Source organism: Pongo pygmaeus, chromosome 18, assembly GCF_028885625.2.
Source record: "Pongo pygmaeus isolate AG05252 chromosome 18, NHGRI_mPonPyg2-v2.0_pri, whole genome shotgun sequence".
NCBI classification, from domain to species: domain Eukaryota; kingdom Metazoa; phylum Chordata; class Mammalia; order Primates; family Hominidae; genus Pongo; species Pongo pygmaeus.
Window position 1 is genome coordinate 67,335,067 of NC_072391.2, and position 14,118 is coordinate 67,349,184.

Sequence of the window (14,118 nt, forward strand, 5' to 3'; positions counted from 1 at the left end):
TCAGGTGTGCACTGGCCCCTGAGCCTTACATACAGGACCCGTTCCTTAGGATGACGTTGCGTTCCCTTGCTTAGAGCCTCAGCACCATGGCACCTGGCTCTCCCCCGACGCCTGGGTCTTGCTCTTGCCCATTTCCTAGCCAGGGTTTGTGGTCCAGGCAACCTGTCACATCAGTGTGTTCCAAACATGGCACCCAAATCTCAAAAGCTTCTTCAACGCTCCCATGGTTTGGGATATACCTCAAGTTTTAATCTATGTGCTTCAAGTTTCTTTTATTCAATTAGATACAACCGTCTGACTTTTGGCTTCTGAAACAGGAAAGTCAATTTTGTTCTGTTTTCACTGTACCATGCTTTTTTTTAATCTCAGAATCTTGATGAACTCTGAAATGACCCCTGATGGGGCATGCCTCTATTTATGCTGAATAAGAGCCATTTTACATTTTACTACAGGTTGAGTGCCCCTAATCCAAAAATTTGAAATGCTCTAAAATCTGAAACTTTTTGAGCACTTACATGGTATTCAAAGGAAATGCTCATTGGAACATTTCAGATTAGGCATGCTCAGCTGTTAAGTATAATGCAAATATTAAAAAAAAAAATTTCCTAAATCTTTAACACTTCTGGTTCCAAGCATTTCAGATAAGGGATACTCAAGCTCTATCTATTCCCAAATTCCCACTAACTAGCTCTTTGGCAGGTCTAAGGAATAAAAGTCGATGCTTCTGATTACTTTAAAGCATTATAACCTCATGAAGTGGTTTCTGAGATGCAACTGAGTTTTTGTGCTATTTTATTGTATTCTTAAATCTTTCAAGATGAATAATCCATGTAGTGCATTTGAGAGGTTCTACCTGTTCAAGAAAGGAAATTTAATATCCGTGACTACTGTGTGTCAAATGATTTAGTGCCTTATTTAATTTGTTCCCCTAGGAGTCCTGTGCACTTATCTTGGGGGAAACATTGTTCCATTCTTAGTAACATGCCTGTTTGGCCTGTGGTCTGAGGTACTTACAACTGCTACAGTGGTAAATGTGTCCCTTTTGAAACACTGTTCTGGGGACTTCAGAGATGACTGCAACCTACCACCTCATAAATGAGGGATCTGAGGTACAAACTGGAACCCGGGTCTTCTGGGCTCAGAGAACTCTCCTCACTACAGCAGACTGCCTATTTCCATTTAGGGGAATGAGATGCTCTTTCATAAATGATACCAAGTCCAAGAGAACTCCTTAAGGCAGCTCCAGTCAAAGACTGTCTTGGCTGCTTCTGGAAACTACGGATCACTACTCCCGAAGTCAAAAACGACTAGAACACAGCTTAAAAATCAAGCCATTTAATTGTGTCTTTGAAGGTAAACAATATATGGAGCTGGATCACAACCCCTGAGGATGCCAGAGCTATGGGTCCAAAACATGGTGTGGTATTATCAACAGAGTTCAGAAAGGTCTGAACTCTACGTGTTACCAGAGAACATAATGCAATTCATGCATTCCACTTAGCAATTTTGTAAAATACCAGAAACAGACCCCAAGAGTCTTTCAAGATGAGGAAAATTCAACTCCTGGTTTTAGAGATAAACGAATGAAGAGTACCAAAAACGTTTTGTTGACTTCTCCTCATTTTTCTCACACTATCTGAAGCCTGAGCTGACTATCATATCCCCAACTCACAGCAGCTGAAGCTGCAGTTCAGGTTTGAGATCAGTCTCCATTCACTTCCACGTAGCACCACAGCAAGAGTGACCGGAGGCAGAGAGCTCTTGTTGGGTCAGCTTTCTAATAAGCACGTCAAGTGAAAAAGAACCCTCTAGCAGCACAGATTTAGTTTGTAAGATTTTAATTTACAAATTAAAAAAGCTGTTTAATACATGTTTTACTTTTTCTCCTTTTTCTCCTCTTTCTTTACATCACTCTTTTCCTTATCTTTATCTTTCTCCTTGTCCTCTTTCCTATCCTTTTTGCTCTCTTCTTTCTCCTGCCCTTCTTTCTTCTCTGCATCCCGGTTGGCAATCTTGTTGTTGATGAGGTTGTGCAGGGCGACCACGGAACGGATCAGCGAGGCCAAGTACACTACCACCATCTGGTCGTTGGTCTTCAGGTAAAAGGCCTTGACAAACTCCTGCAGGCTGACGTCTGGCAGCAGGTTGAAGACGTCCTGCAGCTGGTAGATGATCTGGTGGTTGATGGGCAGCTTGCCTGTGGCGACTTTTTCCAGGTAGCTCCTGATATCCAGAAGCTTGGAGTTCAGTCCCTTCAAACCATGGACCTGGTTTGTGATCCGCTGGGACAGAGTGCCCACCGTCGTGTCTTTGATATCTCTGTAATAACCCACAGTTAAAAAGGGCAGGAAAAGGAATCAGGGTACCATGTTATCAGGCAAGTTCTTACATTCTAAGAAAATTCCTAGCTTTGTTGGGTGCGGCAAGTTTTTAAAAGAAAAATGTCACTTCCCCATTTGATAAAGATTTCGTTATCAATTACCTTAATTTCGTTATCATTTGGAACACATTTTATCTTTCTCAACACAGGACATTTTTCAAAAAATAATTATAAAAGAGAGCTAAAATAAAACCATTTCCACCTAAGGAAAAAAAATTGCTTAGGTCAACAGTTCAGATCTACCAATAACTTTCTGGGTAACCTTGTACTGAAGCTCTCTATCTCAGCTTTCCTGTTCCTAAAAGGATGGCATTTTCTCTACCTGCATCTCCAGAATATCAAGAAGCTTAAATAAGATGTTAATTTTTAGAACTGGAAGGAACCTCACTGATAAAACTATGACCTTTTTCAAATAAAGATTATGATAGATATAGGATTTTAAAACAAAAGCTGCTCCAAGATGAAGATTCTCTCCAGAAAATGGGCTACATTTGTTGAGAAGGACACCTAGTGGAGAGTGCAGGCCTGCATTTATTTCAAACCTCTCTTCCCGTCAGTCAACATTATAGTTTCCAGACAAGGTATGCTATCCACAAAGTCGTAAATTGTAACTCAAGACATTTTACAGCTGATGTAGTTCAAACACTTCAATTTATAGACAAGAAAACAAAGGTCTGGAAAGGGACTGTGATTTGCTCAGAATGGCAGACTTGTTAGTGGACAGCCAGGACCAGAACCTAGGTCTCCATACTCCCAACACAGACCTCTTCCTTACACCGTGTGACCTCTCGGGCAGCGAATGATTTTGATGCTGTACTAGGGTCTCACCGTAACAAGTGTTCAACTCCAACTTCCTCAGCTTCCTCTGCTCCAATTTCACTGGTCACGTGTTCAAATGTTTTCGAGGTTGGAGTTCCATCCTGGGAGAGGAAGCCTAACTATAATTATTTATTTTCCACAAACAAACTGACATGTGTTCCTTTTCGCACCCTGAGTCTTTTGCTTTAAGTCAGCTCATTTAATGACTGCATGTCTGAGAATTTTCTATGGCAAGGGTGGGTAAGGCTTGCTTTGAAAGCTTAGCCTTCAAAGTTAACGTCACTGTGGTGCTGCTCAGTGATGCAGTCTGCTGGGGCACTGTGCGTTGAGAAAAATCTGGAAATTCCCTCAAGCCCACACTTGGGATGAACACACAGGGAAGTCTCAGGTTGATTCTTAAAAGTATACCGTTTTGGCCGGGCATGGACCTGTAATCTCAGCACTTTGGTATGCCAACAATTCGAGACCAGCCTGGGCAACATGGCGAAAATCCCTGTCTACTAAAAATACAAAAACTAGCCAGGTGTGGTGGCGGGTGCCTGTAATCCCAGCTACTCTGGAGGCTGAGGAGCGAGAATCACTTGAACCTGGGAGGTGGAGGTTGCAGTGAGTCGAGATCACGCCACTGCACTCCAACCTGAGCAACAGAGTGAGACTGTCTTAAAAAAATATATATATATATAGTTCTTTCTGGAACGGACAATATACAGAATATCTGTACTGAAGCAAGTTCATGCCAGAAAATAAAACTTTTAGCCCTTTTTTGTCTCTTGGATCAAACGATTCCAGAGTGTCCAAACCAATGCAATCAGAATAGTTGGCTTTCTGGTGGTCTGAATTAATCAAAGGATCCACTGGGGACATGGTTCATGGTAGTCACCCAGTGACATCCTGAAGGGACTTGGAAGATACTTTTCTCAGACCTTGTGCCAGAAGAGGCTGTACGTCTCCTGTCAAAAGGCTGTAAACTGTCTGCAAGGGAGGATAGCATAGTGGTAAAAAAGAGCACACGCTCCACAGCCAGGCTACCTGGGTTCAAATTTGGCTCCGCCATGTATGTAATAAGGGAGTTCCAAGACCTTGGGAAAGTCACTCAACTCACACCAAGTGCTATAAAAGTTAGCCGTGATTATTTTATTTAGGATGGTGTTAATCCTGCAAGGGGCATTCTCCTCTTTGCTTTGGATGCCAGGATGGTCAGAACCTTTGACAGTCTTGTGGGATTTCTTGGTAACCTTTACAGGCACTAATTCTTCTTGAGCTTCATCTTGTAATATGACCCGTATGTCCTTTATCCTCTACTAAAAAACCTTGCTTCACTGGGGTGCATGTATATGTGCAACCTCAATTCCTTTTCTAAAGAGGCAGGAGAAAAATTCACTAAAAACAACTGGGTCAAAACCAGGGATGAAAGCCCTACTGCAACTAGGCGATACATTTGGCTCTAAGCTCCCTGGTAGCCAGGCAAAGAGAAAAGCTCCAGGAAGACAGAGCTCGATGAGAGGAACATTTGCACAGAGCTATCCTAAAATATCCTTTTCCAAATCTTAAAACTGAAAGTAAGGATAAATACTGCATATCTAAATTCAAAAGGAGACCGTAATTCATCCCTTAAACTTTTCATTTGTAAAAGGGGAATTTGGATTTCTTGTTTTTTTAAGGGACAGGGTCTCAACTGTCGCACAGGTTGGAATGCAGTGGTGTGATCATAGCTCACTGTAACCTTGAACTCCGGGGCTCAAACAATACTCCCATCTCAGCCTCCTGAGTAGCTTGGAATATAGGCATGGACCATCATTGCCTGGCTAATGTTTTTATTTTTGTAGGTGTCTTGCTATGTTGCCCAGGCTGGTCTTCAACTCCTAGGCTTAGGCAATCCTCCCACCTCAGCCTCTCAAAGCACTGGGTGAGCCACTGTGCCTGGCTGGAATTTAGATTTCTATGTTCCTCTCCATTTCCAAAATGTGGTGATTAAAAAAGTCAAAGGGAAAAAAACTTAACTACCTTCTTTTGTTATAGAGACAAAGGATTTGTTGACCTGAAAATTGAAAAAAAAAAAAAAAAGCCAATCACCCAATAAGTAGCAGTCTAACCTCCCAGGTTCATAGCGAGATGACTTACATCATGGACTTCTTCTACTGAAATGTACGCTTCTGTGGGCAGCCCTAGGTCCTTCGGCTTCACATCAATGATGACCAATACCTGGCAGAGAAACACATCTTAGCAAATCATCTCACGCCCAGCACAAAAGGGATAATTTCAGGCATTCTTCTCACAATTACTAAAGCTATTTCTTGTATTCAATTAGAAATGAACCTGAATTTTCAGCAAAAATGCATTTATACTTCAAATGATCTCATCATTTCTTCTGCTTTTCGATCCCTTTCATTAACAAGCTGAGGGGCAGTACAGTGCCTAGCCCAAGGACATTAGAGTCAATACAGCCAAAATTTCAATCCCAGTCCCACCCTTACCAGACCTTCCTAACCATTCTGAACCTCAGTTTTCTCATTTGTAAAGAGGATATACAGTTACTGAGAGGATTACATAACTCATACACCTGGTACTTAGCAGGTATAAACTGTTATTTATCAAATATATTAGGTCACAGTATACTTCACAGAGCACTACAAATTAACGCAAGTTTATGAAGATAAAGCAGTAAGCAGATTTGCTACTCAAATTCTTCCCAGGATGCTCTTACTTGAGCTGCCTGACAAAAAAATCATTCAAGAGTTTCAAAAATAAAGAGCACTTACGGAATTAGGACAGTATCTTTTCATGAGTTCGTTGATGGCAATGTCATTCTTGTGTAGTTTAGGGCCTGTGTGGTACCAGCCAACTATTCTTTCTCTGGCTAGGAAGGAAAAAAATTAGTGGGCTTTAACTGTCTCATGAAGATCTATATAACTCCCTCAAAAAGTATAAGAACATCAGTAGTTATGTCCTTTACCTCTTTGAAAATTCCAGACATATTTACCCTGGCGGTACTAAAACTCTAACGGAAGACTGACTTTACTGGATGGTTCTTCACTTTTCTGCTGCAATGAGAGGGTTATTTCCCCTCTTACCCACAGCCAGGTGGCCTATTTGGCCTTAACTTTCTAGTTCTTCATCTATTCTACCTTATTTCTCTACTACCACTAGTCTTACTGAAGTGTAGCTAAGTGAAAGGGCCCTTGATGTTAAAGAAAAGCGAACAGAAGACCCCCCCCTCCCCCCCCACACAGATCAATTCTATGCTGTAACACCTTAGAACATCAAGACATACCATTGACTTTCTTAAACATTCCATACATGTTTTCCAAATAATCATGGTCTAAAAACCACACAGAATCGTCTTTGTCATCTTCATCAAAAGGAACTAAAGAGGAAAAAAAAGTTAGTTTAGGGCACTTGAGAGAAACCTAGAACACAGATCACAAGTAAAGACCCCTAGGCCAGTTCTGATTCATTTACGTGTTTCGCTTGCCCAACACAGTATGAAAAATTTGTTTTGAGCTGCCCTCAAAAACTGGGAGAATTCACATAAAATCCAGTCCTCCAGCTTCTCTTAAAAAACTGGAATACCTGGCAACTACTAGCTAAGGCCAGGTAGGGGCTGCCCCCTTTAAAAAAGACACATGCTTTTCAGTTTTCTAGAAGCCCAGTAACTTCCTGATATTTTCCATTTGGCAAACGACATGACTAGCTGGTCGTTTTAGACACTAGAGTTAGTGACCTCTAGTCCAGAGGTCACCCAGTATGTTCTCCTTTATTGTTGTTGCTTTAATCATTAAAGTAATACATGGGTACGTTCTTGTAAGGATTCACATAAAGGGATAAAGTTCCCCACCTCTGTCCTTACTCTACCTATAAGAAGCATGGTTAAACAGTTTAGTGCAGGGGCTGACAAACTGTGCCAGCTGTCTGTTTTTATAGAGGTTTGCTGGAATACTGCCACTTTTGTTTGCTTACATGTTGTCTATAGCAGCTCTTGCACTATAATGGCAGAGAGGAGCAGGTGCAGTGGAGACCACATGGCCTGCAAGTTTAAAATATTTACTGTCTGGTCTAGTGTGCAATCTTCAGGTTCTCTTTTCTATACTTCAGCAATTTTAAGACAATCTCTGGGCTGTAGTCAAAAGTGGTAACAAAGGTTTATATTTTTAAAGAGTTAACTGACATTTCAGTCATGCTCGGAAAAACACAAAATTTGTCTTTTACCTGCAAAACTGTTTGATACATCAAGTACTTTCTTTTGCCATGACCCCAAAAGCACACCAACAACACGCTTCTGGTTTCCAACCTTGCCGATTCTGAACAAGAAAACAGATGGTCAGTGTGGATAGGCTCGCACAGAAATGTGGACCCAACAATAAGATACTCAATGGGAAATATCAGTGGCACAGATACAATTTAGTTTACCTGGGAACTAATCTCCCTAAACCAATGTAATAGGGTTAGGTTGATATTAACTATAAGGGGGTAATTCATAAACTTGGTACTGACACTCACTGGCAGTTTTTACTTAACACTGACTGTGAAGTAATACATGCTTAGGACAATTTCAAACTTCACAGAAATTTAAAATGAAGAAAATGAAAGCTTCCCAGATCTTAGTCTGAAAACACATTTAAGCTTTGCTACCACATTTAACTTTACTTTTTCTTTGCAGCTTTCCTTCTCCTTTAAACTTTTCCCATCCTGAAATCTTTTTTGGAATAAAGATGCTGGAGTAGGCCGGATGCAGTGGCTCATGCCTGTAATCCCAGCACTCTGGGAGGCTGAGGTGGGCAGATCACTTGAGCTCAGGAGTTTGAGACGAGCATGGGCTGTGTGGGCAACATGGCGAAACCCTGTCTACAAGAAATACAAAACTTAGCCGGGCATAGTGGGGATGTGCCTGTAGTCTCAGCTGCTTGGGGGTGGGGGACTGAGGTGGGGGGACTGCTTGAGCTCAGAAGGTCGAGTTTGAGGCTAGCTACAGTGAGCTGAGATTGTGCCACTGTACCCCAGCCTGGGCAGGCCCTGTCTCAAAATAAATGAATAAATAGAGGAGGGCTGAATGAGAAATATTTTACTTGAGAATTTTTACCTCCATTTCAAACCTCCTCAGTCATTTTCTCCTAAGGAGTTACAAGTGCGTCACTTACACACTCTCATTTCCTTGGTCTTCAAGAAGTATTTTTTAACCACTAGCAAATGTGTGACACAGAAACACAACTCTATGCTAAGGAAAGACAAAAGCCACTGTTAATTACATTTTCTTAACAGCTGTTAGTTTCACATTGGTTTAATTGTAGTATTTTTCTTAGCATATAGTTGGCAAATCTATAAATGGTTACTAGGTTTGGGGTTTGAATCAAACAAAGTTAATGATTCTGTATTTCTGGTGCCTCTCATTTTTAGGGGTGGGGGAGTAAGGGGGAAACTGAGTTTCCAACTTCAAGGGAAACTTCCATACTCGTGGGCTTTTGTTTTGGTCTACCAAAGTCCATTTGTGTTTTTTAAAACCCTACACTTACTTGATAGAGAAGCTAGTGTTCTTTGTTTTTGAGACAGGGTCTCACTCTGTTGCCCAGGCTGGAGTCCAGTGGTGCGATCTTCGCTCACTGCAGCCTCTACTTCTCAGATTCAAGTGATCTTCTCACTTCAGCCTCCCAAGTAGCTGAGACTACAGGCACACATCACCACACCTGGCTAATTTTTGTATTATTATTATCATTTTTTTTGGTAGAGAAGGGGTTTCGCCATGTGGCCCAGGCTGGTCTAGAACGCCTAAGCTCAAGCAATCCACCCACCTAGGTCTCTGAAAGTGCTAGGATTACAGGCATGTGCCACCAGGCTAGCCTGAATGCTAGTGCTCTTAACAAGTGCTGGAATAGAACTGAAATAGTGCCTGCCCCTAGTATCCCATGGGAGAAAAACAGTAATTCCTCTACTGTAGAAAAGCCAACATATCCTAGGCTGAGGGTCCTTTTCTGGCTCCAGCTGAATTAGTTGCACACAGCAAGTTGCAGGAGAATGGACACTTTGCAACAATGGCTTTATAGCAGATTCTCTGAACTGGGTCTTTACATTTGCCAAGTCAACTAACAATCTTGTAAAGCTTAGAAACACGTGCAACAGGTCTAGCAGGATGAACAACTCCAAAGCCAAGAGGTGGTGGATGTACACCCTCAAACAATAAGCTTAAGCTTACTAGATGACCTTTGAGATGTTTCCTTCCTTTATTCATTAAGGTCCAAATCTCCAACTGGTCTTTTTTTTTTTTTGGAGACAGGGTCTCACTCTCACCCAGGCTGGAGTGCAGTGGCATGATCTCAGCTCACGACAGCTTCGAACTCCTGGGCTCAAGCGATCCTCCCGTCTCAGCCTCCCAAAATGCTGGGATTACAGGCGTGAGCCACCATGCCCGGCCTTGTGTTTTAAATAAAAACTGAAACCTCATCTATATATACATTTTTTTTTGAGACGGGGTCTAATCAGATTCCCATTTAAAAATGTTAATGGGTTAAAACCACAGCTGATCCAGGAAGCCCTTCGGGGTGCTGAGCATCATCCAGATTTCGATAACAGGAACTCGGTCAAATGGAGACAAACATAGACACGACCCTGGGGGCGGGGGTCAGGGCCAAATTGAAGCTAGCCCCCTCAGCCCCACTCCGGCATCATCCAGGCATCATTCACTTTGCATCATTCACATTTCGGTGAAATCAACTTGGTTAAACGAGGATAAACATAAATACGACCCTGGGGCCGGGGTCAGGGCCAAATGAAGGTAGCCCCCCTGCGCCCCACTCCAGCATCATCCATATTTCGGTGAAACCAATTCGGTCAAACGAAGATAAACATAGATAGCCTTGGGGCGGGGCTAAATGGAGCTAGCCCCCTCTGCCCCACCCAAGCATCATCCAGACATCGGTCACTTTGTATCATTCACATTTCAGTGAAATCAACTGAGTCAAACGAAGATACGACCCTGGGGTCGGGGGTCAGAGCCAAATGAAGCTAGCCCGCCTCCGCCTCACCCTGGCTTTATCCAGATTTCGGCAAAACGAACTTCAAAACGAGGTGACAGACACGAGCTTGGGGGCGGGGGTCAGGGCCAACTAAAGCTAGCCGCATCTCCCGACCCCCAGCATCATCCAGATTTCGGTAAAACGAACTCGGAAAGGGAACTCTGTAAAACAAACAGGGTAAACGGAACAGGCAGCCAAGGCCCCGGACTGGCGGCGGCTGGGGCAGGGGCGGGAGGCTGGATGACTCCGGCATCGTGAGCCGACGCTGGTCTGAGCTCGTGAGCAAGTAAGGGTCACCAGCCGCCCTATCTGCGTCCCTAGCTCGCCCGCGGCCGCCACGCCATCCCCAGCGTGCCCGTGACTCAGCAGCGGCTGCGCCGCCGGCCCAGCTATAGGCCGCTCGCTCACCGGTTGAAATGATCCACCACACTGAGCAGCACCAGGGGGTGGACCACCACCTTCTGCACCGCCAGCTCCGGCATCGCGACACACCCCGCTCGCCAGGCCTGGCTCCCTGCCACCCGCAAACACCGGCAGCAGTAGTGGTTACCGGGGCCCTTCCAGGCCCAGTTCCTCTTCTTCCGGTTCGCCAGCCCTCGCGCGGCCTCCTTCTTCCGCTCCCAGAGTGCCTCGCGCGGCGGGCCCGGATCTTCGCCACCGCTGTCATTTGCGGGAGGAGAAAGGGCTGGAGAAAGGCGGGGATCGTCCCTCGTCCCTCGCCTTGCGTTTCCCTGCACTTAAGGGCCGAAGGGACACTGGAGACTTGACCTCCTGGTATTGGCCTGCACCGTCACTTCCAGAGGCTTTCCGCCTCAGTTCCTTCCCAGCACCTCCCCCCCCCCACCAAAGTAAATAGTTGACAGTTTACTTTTCCACCACCCGGAAGAAGTTCACTTTTACTTCAGGTCAAAATCCTCCGGGATTTCTGAGAGGAACTTTAAATCTCTAACATAAGAGCACGCTTTTAATGTAATTTGGTAATTTATCTCATTCTCGTTTTCATTGCCGGGTAATTTCTCCTTTATCTTTACTGTGGACACTTTGCAATGAACGTGGCAACCTGCAGGTTTCCACCTGTCCTTATATTACTGCGTAACTAGGGCTAGAAGAACGCAATTGTGCCGTTGCTTTAGAAATCAAAATTTACAGAAGCGTTGAAGAAAAGATGGAAGGAAGGCAGTAAGGAAGTATGTTGTGATATTTAGCTAGGAAAGAGAAGAAGACTGAGGGAGACAAAGACTTAAGCTTATTTGCAGGAGGCAAATTATAAGAAAAATCATACAGGTTTATATCTCTCGTTTTAAGTTGCTGTTTCTGTAAACGAAAACAATACTTAAGCAACCTGAATTATTTACTTATTTTTTGTTCTGCCTTTAAACAATTTTTGCTTTCCGTTTATCACCAGAGGATTTTCCCAACATTTTGGCCTCTTGTCTTTTTAAGGTGGACTTCCTGATCTCCAAATGTCAAGGGACACACTCAGTCTCTCTTATTTGTGGGTGGTGAAAAACATTAGCAAAGATTAGACTGAAATTTGGCCACCAATGAGAGACATTAATGTAGTCAGGAGTTTTAATTTGTCTGCATGTGAATTTATCTTTGTCTTCTGTCTGCAGCTTGGCTTTATTTTCAGATTTTTCTGCTAGATCCACAAGGAAGTAAATGGCAGGATATGCTTAATATTCATAATTAATTGAAGAGACAATGCTATCTTTATTTTTTCATTTTTTTTTGTACAGTTGGTGTTTCACTATGTTGTCCAAGCTGGTCTCAAACTCCCAGCCTCAAGCAGTCCTCCCACCTCAGCGTCCCAAAGTGCTGGGATTACAGGCATGAGCTACTGTGCCTGGCCATTTATTCTTAATTATAACTAGAAAGATATAAGGGTTATGTTAATGGGGAAAGAAAACTAAGAATTACTGAATCTATTGAGTGCCTATAATATGCCAGTCCTGGTTCAGACGCAAATATTTAATCCTTTTAATTAATGCTTCTCAAACTTTGATATGCTTACAAATCACCAGGGGACCTTGTTAAAATTCAGATTCTGATTCTGTAGGTCTGAGATGGGACCTGAAATTCTGTGCTTCTAACAAGCTTTCAGGTGAGGCCCATGCTGTGCTAACAAGGCTTGTAACAACCTTACGAAGTCGGTATTTTCTCATTACAAATGAAAATTGTTGCTCAAATGTTGCTCTCGAGGTGGGCTTTTTCTGACGCTTTGAAAAAATTTCATCTTTCTCCCCTTACTTACGTGTTTCTGCTTTAGTTTTCTCTATGGTTTTTACCACTTGTGAATAGCTTGTAGAATTTACTTATTCTGTTCATTGTCTTTGTCTCTTATTAGAATGTAAGCTCTTGTTTAGTTTGTAAACTCCTGTTTACTTTTTTTTTTTTTTTTAAACAAATGAGAGAGAGTCTCGCTCTGTCACCCAGTCTGGAATGCAGTGGCACAATCTTGGCTCACTGCAACCTTCACCTCCCCGGTTCAAGCGATTCTCATGCCTCAGCCTCCTGAGTAGCTGGGACTACACATGAGTGCCACCATGCCCCACTGATTTTTCTATTTTTAGTAGAGATAGAGTTTCACTATGTTGGCCAGGCTTATCTGGAACTCCTGAACTCAAGTGATCTGCCTGCCTTGGCTTCCCAAAGTGCTGGGATTATAGGTGTGAGCCACCGCACGTGGCCCCTAGTTTACTTTTATATTATCAGTGTCTTGAAAAGTGCCTGGCACATAGGAGACATTCAGTAATTACTATATAAATGAATAATTAGTTATGGTAGTGAAATGGAAGATGACAATAAGGCTTAGACATTGGGAAGGATCTTTCCAAGATCACATTGCTGGTCAGGATCAAGCCAGGTTTCTGTGACCCCAGTTCCTAACTGGGTGGTGTGCCTGCTTGTAGCAGTCTTAGGCAAAAGAATTGCGTTAATTTTATTAAGATACTAAATTTCAAACTTTAGAAAGTGATGTATTTTATTTCACACTAGTTCACTTTGCAGTTGTACAGACTAAGCAAGCTGTTTCGAAGCTTATTGGGTGTCTCCAATCCTGACTCACTGAAGCAGTGTGAAATTGACTATGAGCTTAAAAAATTATTCTAGTTACACATGATCATTGTGGAAAAATGACACTATTCAGATAAATAAAAATGAATATAGTGCTGGGCATGGTGGCCTGTGCCTGTAATCCCAGATACTTGAAAGGCTGAGGTTGGAGGATCACTTGAGCCCAGGAGTTCATGACCCTTCTGAACAGTAGGACCTTGTCACAAATAATTAATTAATTGAAATAAATTAAAATCACCTGAAATCTTACCACGTACAGAAAACTAAGATTAACCCTGGCCCAAAGTGCTTTTTTTTTTTTTTTTTTTTTTTTTTTTTTGAGACGGAGTCCTACTCTGTTGCCAGGCCGGAGTGCAGTGGCGCAATCTCGACTCCCTGTAACCTCCGTCTCCCAGGTTCAAGTGATTCTCCTGCCTCAGCCTCCCAAGCAGCTGGGACTATAGGTGCATGCCACCATGCCCAGCTAATTTTTTTGTATTTTTACTAGAGATGGTTTCACAACGTTGGCCAGGAAGGATGGTCTCGATTTTGTGATCTGCCTGTCTCAGCCTCCCAAAGTGCTAGGATTACAGGCGTGAACCACCACGCCTGGCCTAAAGTGCTATATTTCTTAAGGGACTTCAGCATTAGCTTCCTAATTTCTCTTTTTGCCTTCCAGTTTTGACCTTCTCCCATCTCCATCCTCCACTCTGCAGCCAGACTTATTTTATTGATTGATTGAGACTGAGTTTCACTCTTGTTGCCCAGATCTCGGCTTGCTGCAACCAACACCTCCTGGGTTCAAGCGATTCTCCCACCTCAGCCTCCCGAGTAGCTGGGATTACAGGTGACCACCACCAC

General features: G+C 43.1%; 1 protein-coding gene across 1 annotated transcript; it reads right to left on the minus strand.

Moving 5' to 3' along the window:
• Positions 1-1,319: 1,319 nt before the first annotated feature.
• PSMD7 (proteasome 26S subunit, non-ATPase 7) lies at positions 1,320-11,542 on the minus strand. The gene is made up of 7 exons (XM_054454176.2): positions 10,612-11,542; positions 7,406-7,497; positions 6,471-6,563; positions 5,959-6,056; positions 5,321-5,401; positions 3,209-3,300; positions 1,320-2,319 (listed from the first exon to the last, which is right to left on the minus strand). The coding sequence occupies exons 1-7, from the start codon at positions 10,683-10,685 to the stop codon at positions 1,875-1,877; spliced, it is 975 nt and encodes a 324-aa protein (XP_054310151.1). The 5' UTR covers positions 10,686-11,542; the 3' UTR covers positions 1,320-1,874.
• Between the last annotated feature and the right edge of the window lie 2,576 nt (positions 11,543-14,118).